The 10,123-nt window shown below is 38.7% G+C and overlaps 1 protein-coding gene across 1 annotated transcript; it reads left to right on the top strand.

Moving 5' to 3' along the window:
* Positions 1–2,835: 2,835 nt before the first annotated feature.
* LOC308096351 (succinate dehydrogenase [ubiquinone] iron-sulfur subunit, mitochondrial-like) lies at positions 2,836–9,357 on the top strand. The gene is made up of 8 exons (XM_080443768.1): positions 2,836–2,981; positions 4,925–5,064; positions 5,162–5,247; positions 5,496–5,632; positions 5,786–5,902; positions 7,913–8,014; positions 8,349–8,471; positions 8,563–9,357. The coding sequence occupies exons 1-8, from the start codon at positions 2,913–2,915 to the stop codon at positions 8,641–8,643; spliced, it is 855 nt and encodes a 284-aa protein (XP_080299894.1). The 5' UTR covers positions 2,836–2,912; the 3' UTR covers positions 8,644–9,357.
* Positions 9,358–10,123: the final 766 nt, after the last annotated feature.

Here is a 10,123-nt window from a genome sequence, read left to right as displayed (position 1 = left end):
TTACCACAATGTACTTAGGTTACATTGAACCATGCGTGTCTCTGAGACACTCACTGCGCAAGCGCAGCCGTGGGAGGAGGGGCAATTTACGGCTCTGAGCAAAGTTACCAGGTTCTGTGAGAGAAACACGCAACCAAGTCTAGGAAAACAAGCCCAAAAGAAGCAACTTAGGCCACATGAGCACTTTAAACCTATAATGCATCTGCCATTTTCAAAATCTCTTGCAATAAAATGTGGAATATTTGGAATGTTTTTTGAAACATTCTAACAACACAAATGCTCCCTGGGCCCTGACACGAAACATTTTCATGAAAATATTTGAGAACCACTTTTAAATAATAATTAAAAAATTGGATCGTAGACTCTAGAGAGACTAATACTGTTACTACTATACGTTGTATAATACAACTTGTATTGTGCCTTTTTTTCTCATCCCTCTCTTTGTTTTTGTTCTGTTTTTTCTTTTGGTTTTTGTTTTGTGTAAATAGATGTGCTTGCTCCTGTACTGTACTGTGCCTTGGTGGGGGTGGGGGCTAGGGTGGGGGACGGGGGGGTTCTAGATTGAGGACTGCTGCCCACATGATAACCCTGAAAAAAAGATAAATAAAGTTATTTTAGCAAAGCCTAAAGCTAGCCTAAATAAGCCAATACACTTTAGAAACAAGTCCAAAAAAAACGCAACCCGCTACCCGCAGCTACCAATATTTACAAGCAACTTTAAAGAAAAACAAGCCCAAAGTCGCCTATAATAAACGGACATGGCAACACTGTGGGAGGAGGGGGAAAGCTATACAGTGATATGATTGGATAATAGTATTTTTTTTCCCACCCACCTCCCGCCTCTAATGCCATTTGATTTGAGAGTGCCAAAAGCGCCATGATTGGACAGTGGTCAAAACGGAAGCACTTTCCATACACCAGTGGTTCTCAAAGTGGGGTCTGGGGACCCCCAGGGGTCCTTGAAGGGGTTCCAGGGGGTCTCAGCAAAATGTGTTTACATATTTATCAAAATCAGTTTAAAGGCATAATATGTAACTTTGCCCTATGTTAACATAACAATATACAGTATTCAAATGTGATCATTTTGGGGGAGTCGCGGCCTGAAAAGGTTGAGAACCACTGTGTGTAGAAGACAATGAATGGAATGGAAATTTCAGAGACTCTTGCAAACCGGTCAGGTGGACTTGTTTGTTGGGCATCTCACACTATTAATTGAAATGTCAACTAGGCTTACAATAATACAAAAAAAACGTACATTTCCACCATGTTCATTACATCCTTGCATGTGGTTATCACAGATCAGGCTGCCTTTTTAAGGTAGTCAATCATCAATCTTGGCCTTAGCCTACTGAACAGATGAATAGGCCTAATTCTTAAAAAGAAAAGTTTAGCAAATACACTGATATAAAGAGCTGGAAAGATGGGGAGACCTCTGTTACAGAACATAAATGATTGCTGTTTGAATATAGAGCTATTTAACACTTATATATATGATGAGATATATGTAGTATACATACACAGATTAATAACTAATATGTATTCCATCATATTCCATCATTTATTGATGGTGTGGTATGTGAAAGAACTACTTACGTTCTATAACTTTGTATTTATTTTTATTTTGTTGATATTGTGGATTGTCACAATGAATTGTTGTATGTCTTGTATTGGACACCAGGGAAAATAGTTGTTACTGTGGAAATAAATGGGGAGAGTCATAAATACATCATAAACATTGTCTTTTTAATTGCACCATTATAGGTTAGTACCTGTCCTGTAGACTTCCCACAGGCCTAGATCTGTCCCAGTAACTTGCACTAGTTTCCACAGAAGCATCTTCTCAGAAGCATCTGAGCTCACTAAATTAGTGTATCTTTTGCCATGCATGAGTGGGCACAGTATGCCCTTTCAAGGAGACTGCCAGATGGCTGTTGTACAATGCATTACACCACCAGCTAAAGCATAGTGATAAGCATGCATGCACACATTTCTATTAATGCTGTGACTTATACAGTCTATCTTACAATGAACATATCAATAATAGAACAGAAATTTCAGAAATGTGTGAAATACACACACTTTTGTTTTGACATGCCCACAATAAGGACGCCAGGTTGAAAGGGTTATTAATGAGCTTATGAATTGAAGGTAACAGGATAGGTGGGCAGTAGTATATAGGACATCTGGGCACATCGATGTAAAATTGGCTATTATGTCCAAAATGTAAAAAATATATATATTTGGGGAAAAAATAAGTCAAGTAAAGTATACATGATTAGAACATGCTTAAATATTCAACAATTAAGGTCTAATATTTCTACAATTGCTAAAAATTGCTATAAAACCTGTATCCAGTCATTTTGGGGCATAAGTTGAAGGTTAGAATTAAGTCTGATAATCCTATATCCGTGCCTGTTCACGTCATGTAGGCTACACTTAACATTACTTAAGACCATTTTTCTAATATTTATTTTTTTGGACAAAATAACCATTTTACATCTAGGTGCCCAGATGTCCTTATAGGACCTATAGGGACATCTGGGACATCCTGTTCCTATTAGTAGGCTATAGGGACTTCTAAGTGCCCACCTATCCTGTATCCTAATTGAATTTGAATTTGTATTGAACAAATTCTATTTTTTTAAAGGTTTTTCATTTCTTTATTTAGTTATTATTTTAAAAACAATTTCATGACCCCCGTTGACAGCAGCAATGTCAGTTGTAAAACAGTCTCTGACATCATGCAATGTAATGTATATCCTGGCCATACATTGGACCGTCGCAGTGAGACGTCACGCGGCGCGGCGGTACGTAGAGGGCGGGACAGCCATAAGTTACATGTGAGAAGAAAACGAATCATTCGATCCGCACCCTGTTGTTCTTGTTCGAGGCAAATTAAAACAATCAAGAAAATGTCCATCGTTTGTATTCTTTGGAAAAATGCATTGGCTTTTAGGAACTCATCAACTAGCGCAATGGTGGTAAGTGCAATACAAGATGAACTGAGCATGGCTTTGTTGAAAGGATAGAGACCAGCTCTACCATATTCTTTGCGATATGTCTGACTATTTGTGAATCGGGTTGTGGACTATTTTAAATAGGCCTATCGTTTGCTAGTTTAAATACTAAAGTGTACTGCATCAAATCAATAAACAATAAATGTCCTGACCTAAGCATGCTTAAGATACAGTGTGAGAGAACTGACTATCGTTGTTGTGCAACTCTTCCAAGTAGTCTTTGTTATAGTAGCTATTCTAAAAACGTTTCTAACAGTGCTATAAAGTGTGTATGTCTTTTATTCCTTTCTCATAGCAATGGAATATTCACTAGTTTATTTATTTTATTTTATTTTGTATTCCCAAATCCCAATTATATGATGTTTTCTTCTCAGAATGACAGTTAGGTAACAACAGACATAAAAGTGATGTAACAGTGCATTGTATTGGCGTATTCGTGCCACTAGGGGGCAGTGTCGTCATCTGTTTTTAACTGAAAAAGGAAGGCCGCTAGGAAGACAGCAAAGAGCTGCTTGGAACAGTAGGATTGGATTACCAAATTCTCAGTGGTGGAAAAAGTACTACTTGTTTTTGTACTTGAGTAAAAGTATCAATACGGCAATGTAGAAACACTCTGTTACAAGTAAAAGTCCTGTAATCAAATTTACTTGAGTAAAAATACAACATTATAGGCATAAAAATATACAACATTATAGGCATAAAAATATACTTAAAGCACCTAAAGTAAAAGTACTCATTATGCAGTATCACAAGTTATCATTATATATAAAAATATTTTGAAAATAGCAGATCTACAAGCTCGCAACACGTTGTGAGCTTGTAGATCGGCTATTTTCAAATAGCCAAAGTTTAAATAGGAAGTGGTTATGTATGTTTTGTAATAATAATCTAAATCTAAAAAGTTTTCAAATAATTGTAGTGGAGTAAAAAGTATTTTTTTTCTCTCTGAAATGTAGTGGGGTAGAAGTAAAAGTATAGAAAATTGGAAGTACTCCAGTAATGTGAAAGTACCTCAAAATAGTACTTAAGTACAGTACTTGAGTAAATGTACTCATTACTTTCCACCACTGCAAATTCTGCATACCTTTTGATAAACTGTGTCACTTCACAGTGTCATGGCGTGTCCTTGAAATGTTCTTATACAAGTATACATTTTGTCATGTAACAATACTTTAACCCATTCAATCCGGGAACACATCTCTGTCTTTTTAGATTTCTTTGGCTATTCAAAAATAGCAGATACTGTATACAAGCTCATGAGCTTGTAGATCTGCTATTTTTTAGAAAAATCGTGAAAATGTGTGCAAATCTTTGAATATTTATAAAATATTTTGTTCCAGGGACCCCCCAGAAGCAAAGAGTTACAAATGTCCGCTTTAAAAAATATACATTCAAAGATTTGCACACATTTTCTATATATCTATATATTCTATTGCTATTTTTGATAAGCCAAAGAAATCTAAAATGACAGAGATGCGTTCCCGCTCTTAATGGGTTAAAAGCTGCAATCCGGAACTTGATTTAATGAATAAAACATTTTAACATTTTAACTCATCTGTACGGTAGAGCATAACTAGCACATCAGCCGTGGCTGGAGGAGGTCTCCATCCCCCTACTTTTGTCATTGAGAATTTTAGACCCTGATGTCGGGTAGGTCGGACACTCACTGGTTGACAAGTAGAACTGACTGAAGCTCTTCAGCGCAATATCCTCCCCAAGACAAGCAGGCATTATGTTTAAGCTCAGTGGTCGATGAAGTATATGATCTCTCATTAAGGTAGACTCGGGTTCGAATCCCTGGTAGGATATGTGAGTTATGGATTGCAGCTTTAACAGGCTTATAATTTAAAAACCAAATGAATACTCTAGTGTATTGACTCGCCCTCTGTCTCTACGGTGTGGTCCAGATGGTGCGCTATGCGCAGACGGCGGCTGCTGCGGCTACAGCCCCCGCACCCAGGGTCAAGAAGTTCCAGATCTACCGCTGGGACCCGGACACCGCTGGTGACAAGCCCCGCATGCAGACATACGAAATTGACCTGAACCAGTGAGTGATGATGAGTGTCTCTGTCTGACAATTGCAATTCAGCCTCTTTGTTTTTCCATTATTTTCACATTTACCTGGTTGATTGTTCATATTCTAGGTGTGGCCCAATGGTACTGGATGCGCTCATCAAAGTTAAGAACGAGATGGACCCAACTCTAACATTCAGACGCTCCTGTCGAGAGGGTGAGCTAATGGCATATACTGTAGATTCAAATAATCATTATATATTGAAGTATTCCATATAAAGCAAGTGATATGCTTAATTTATACTCCAGTGTACAGCAGTGTTGAATGCAGAAAATAGCACATATACATGCTCACAGCGTGTTGCGATGCTTGTAGATTGGCTATCTTCGGTATAATAGATATTATTTAAATAATATCTCCTTCTATTGGGGTCTTTTTGACACAGTGTTTGTGTTTTTGTTCAGGGATCTGCGGCTCGTGTGCCATGAACATCAACGGCGGCAACACGTTGGCGTGCCTCAACAAAATAGACACCAACACAAGCAAAGTGACCAAAATCTACCCTCTCCCGCACATGTACGTCGTCAAAGACCTGGTCCCGGTGAGCACAGCATCTGTACTTAAAAGCCTGATTGATTCTTTGAAAACAAGTTAATCAGCTGTGACATTGTTTTAAAGATGAATGCATTCATTGTTCATCTGTTGTGTGTTCAGGAGGCTTTGAATGAGTGGTGTTCGTTATTTCTGCCAACAGGACATGAGCAACTTCTATGCTCAGTACAAATCCATCGAACCCTTCCTGAAGAAGAAGGACGAGACACAGGAAGGGAAGGAGCAGTACTTCCAGTCAGTGGAAGACAGGCAAAAACTGGTACATAGACCTTCTTTGAACCCCCCTAACACACCCAAATATCTCTGTACACAGTCAAATCCACAGGGTTCATTTAACCCATAAGGGCTCCATTTGGTTCCATTTTACAGTCTTTGGAGTTAAATTGATGCTAAGGATTTGACTGTATATAACCTATCATTGTGCTTATAGCTGGGCGATTTGACTTTCATTAATATTGTGACTGTTGTCACAATTTTTGTCAAACAATGATATTCAGTGTCTTGATATTGTTGCATTTTCTCTGAACTTCCTTAAAGTAATGTTGAACTTTGGTTTAACCAACCTAGCTATCTGGCCAAGTCCAAATACTTTCAATGATCTTTATCTGTTGCCCCTTTGCTCTATGAGTGAGGAAAGTAGCGATTTTCTCTCTCTCCATTTACGTCTCTCATTGCATGGTGAAACAAGTCTCAGAATCATACTTTTAGAAAAGCAGATACTGCCAATGTAAAAAACAAAAAAAACAAGTCATGTTAAATCTGCTTTGAATGTGCTAACAATTTTAATTTTAGACCTTTCTCTATGCAGTGAGAGTGAAAGGAGAGAAGAAGAAAAAACATAATTCTGTGTTCCCCTCTATTTATTATATTATATTAACAAGAGATAAAGATACAACACAGTACATCATGGCCAGGTAGCAATAAAATCCAAGGTCAGTCACTTTAACTATAACATACCTTGATGTTGTGAGTCTATGGTGAAATCAGACCTCCAAATTAAACTGGTTAAATAAGAAGCAACAGAGAGCAGGGAGCTGATGATTTTGATTAATTATAACCCTGTTGGCAGCACTGCATGGCAGAGTCTTGTAATCACTCCTGTCTGTGTTTATGTGGATCTGGGTGGGAATGATCAGTAGGCTGCCCCAGAGAGATGATTAACTTTCAGTTTGAAAAGGAAAAGGCCAAAGTCACAATCAAGGTCAAGCGCAAAATTGAGAACAGATGGGTGGATTGAGATCGTGAAACGTGGTGAGAATGATCAGTAGGCTGTCCTGATGATTAACTTTTGTGTTGAAACGGCAAAGATCAAGGTCACAATCAAGGTCAAGCATTGGTCATATATCAGGAACAGGAGAGTTCCCCCTGGTGATGCAATCGAGATCACACACAGACAGACAGACAGACAGACAGACAGACAGACAGACAGACAGACAGACACACAATTTAGGCATTTAGCAGACGCTCTTAATCCAGAGCAATTTACAGTAAGCGAGGTAATACATCAAATAGGTAAACCAAGAACCTATCATGTCTGAACAGCATAATATAAAAGAATAATCTGTACATTGAAACTATACAAACTATAGGATGCCAGGTCAACAAATGAACCTGGCATCTGTCTACATAACATGCTATCTAAATTACATTTTAACCTTTGCATTAAGCCCGCAAGGTTGTCAAGGCTAGGTCAAGTGCAAGTGGCAAGTGCTACGGGCTAAAGTAGAGTCTGAAGAGGTGAGTCTTCAGATTACGGCAGATGATTGGGAGTGAGTCTGAAGTTCTAACTGCAATGGGGAGTTCGTTCCACAGTTTGGGAGCTAGAAGAGTCTGGGACGTGTGGAGCGTCGTCCCAGATGTTTAACACACACACACACACATACACACACACACACACACACACACACACACACACACACACACACACACACACACACACACACGCACATGCACACGCACACATCTATATCCTGTTTACACCTGCATATGTGTATGGCAGTGATGGGGGTACTGCAATCATTCCCATCTGTGTCTGTGTCCACAACAGCTATACCATCTACAGTTCTGATTAGATTTGAGTGACATTTCACACGTACATAGGTCGACCAAGGACTGGAATTCATAAATCTTTTTCAAATTGGTCAATACAACAAGTATTTAACCCGGTCATGTTAACCACCAATGGAGCGAGTCGAGCGACACAGGACCAGCAACATTGTCAGACTTAAACAAACATAATTTGTGACTGGTGTCTCTCTTTATCCCACAGGACGGCCTGTATGAGTGCATTCTATGTGCCTGCTGCAGCACCAGCTGTCCTAGCTATTGGTGGAATGGAGACAAGTACCTGGGGCCTGCTGTCCTCATGCAGGTGGGTGTCCACCTCATAAGATACACACGACACAAGTGACACATTAGTGACATTACTTCATAAATACGTATAATACATAATAGCGCTGTTAAATAGTACTCTAATCTCAGTGACTCAACCGTTTTTATTTCAAGGATCCCCAGTTTGATATATTTTTTTAATCTCAGGAAGCCAATCTACACAGTAAAATCCTCATTTGGTTCCATTTGCACACTCACTGAGTTACAGATTTGTTTCCTAACTATTAATCATTTATCTGGGTAACCCCTGGAAACCCTTCAAGGACCGTTGATAACCAGTGTCTTAGCTAATGCCATATGACATTTTTCGATAGGCATATCGCTGGATGATTGACTCCCGTGATGAGTTTACAGAGGAGCGTCTGTCTAAACTTCAGGACCCCTTCTCCCTGTACCGCTGTCACACCATTATGAACTGCACCAAAACTTGTCCCAAGGTAGGACACAGACCACACATTCACATGTTTTCCTGCTGCTCTTGTTTTGATCAGCTGTTTAACGTGTCATTTCATTGGTTCATTTTCCCAGGGACTGAATCCAGGAAAGGCCATCGCGGAAATCAAGAAAATGATGGCAACGTACAAGGAAAAGAGAGCAAACATGGCATAATAATGATATCTTACCGTACCATGAATAATATCTTGAAGTTCCACTTCCAGTTCCACCTGTGAATTAAAGTGAAGGCCCAGTTATTCACTTTTCCTTTTGCACAACAGCGCTTTTTAAAACATTGTCTGTTTATTTTAGGTTATCACAGGATCCACAAATAACTTAATGAAACTTACTGAAAGTCTGCAGCACTCCAGTATTTACACTATGTGTAACCGACCTCGCTAATTGTACATTTAAGGCATAGTTGTATGATGCAAGCACCATTTGGTAGTGAAATGAAGAGAGGCCATACAAAATCAATAACTTCCTTGTGAGAATGCTGGGTGTAGAAATGGAACGCAAGATGTTTTGTTTAGAGATTATAGCTGGGAAATTTGACTTTCATTTGGCTTTCATTGTCAAACAATGATATTCAGTGTCTTGATATGGTTGCATTTTCTCTAAACTTCCTTAAAGTGATGTTGAACTTTGGTTTAACCTTAGGTTACATCTAGCTATCTATGTTTTGAGCACTTGCTGGCTGTGATGACAGGCATTTAACCATAGAGCGATGGATTGTATTAACTCAAACATACTGTATGTCATGTTCTGGGCCATGTATGTATGTGTCTGTATATACACTGCATGCTATATGGGCAAGCAGTGGAGGAAACCAATAATTCAACATGTAAATATTATTTAAACACATACATTAAAGACATGGTGACTCAGTCCTGAGTAAAAGTTTAATGGTTATTGTAAAGTTTGTATTTCTTTTGAATTTATGTGTTTATTGTACAGTTTATAGTTGTACAATGGTGTCGCACTGAAAATAGCCCATCTACAGGCTTACAACGCGTTGCCAATGCCATGCGACGCGTTGTGAGCTTGCAGATCGGCTATTTTCGAATAGTATAAAATAGGGAATGGTTACACCTGTCATACAGTATGTATGGCAAATTAAATAGGCTACCGATGTCCTGCCCCATAGCCAAAATTAAAGATAGGCTGAAGTTACTCCTCAGCGCTTCATATTATATAAAGCTCCATCCATTATTGATGTTTTCACATTGAACATTAAGTCACAGGATTAGAGACAGGTTACCAGTTCTGCTATAACACCCTTCAAAGTTGCCGCTACTTTGACAGGTGTTGCATTTAAGTATCAGATCACACGCATTGTGGCTTTGATCCTGCATGCGAACAAATTAAAGTATTAATTTGAACAAATACAAAATTGATGGCAAATCAATTGTGCATTCCCTTGTTCTCAGTTCCACCAGAAGATGGAGCCACATAATCTGTTTTCAAAGGGCTGCCAATGAAAATACACTTAGGAACCTCAGAATGCCAGTTGATAAGCAACCCATAATGTATACAGTGGTTCTCAATGTGGGGCCCGGGGACCCCCAGAGGTCCTCCATTAAATTATTGTTTAGTTAATCTTCACCATTATTACATGTACAAGATCATTAAATGTTTTAATTCAAATGAAATG

The sequence above is a fragment of the Gymnoscopelus braueri genome, assembly GCF_963280865.1.
Source record: "Gymnoscopelus braueri genome assembly, chromosome: 12".
NCBI lineage: Eukaryota > Metazoa > Chordata > Actinopteri > Myctophiformes > Myctophidae > Gymnoscopelus > Gymnoscopelus braueri.
Note: the sequence above shows the minus strand (reverse complement) of the source record. Positions and strands in the feature narration are given on the sequence as shown.

Excerpts from the sequence above, each read along its gene's own strand:
- LOC308096351 (XM_080443768.1), top strand. The coding sequence starts at position 2,913 with ATGTCCATCGTTTGTATTCTTTGGAAAAATGCATTGGCTTTTAGGAAC. Across the intron at positions 5,633-5,785 it reads TCGTCAAAGACCTGGTCCCG|GACATGAGCAACTTCTATGC; the intron begins GTGAGCACAGCA and ends TTCTGCCAACAG. Across the intron at positions 8,472-8,562 it reads GCACCAAAACTTGTCCCAAG|GGACTGAATCCAGGAAAGGC; the intron begins GTAGGACACAGA and ends TCATTTTCCCAG.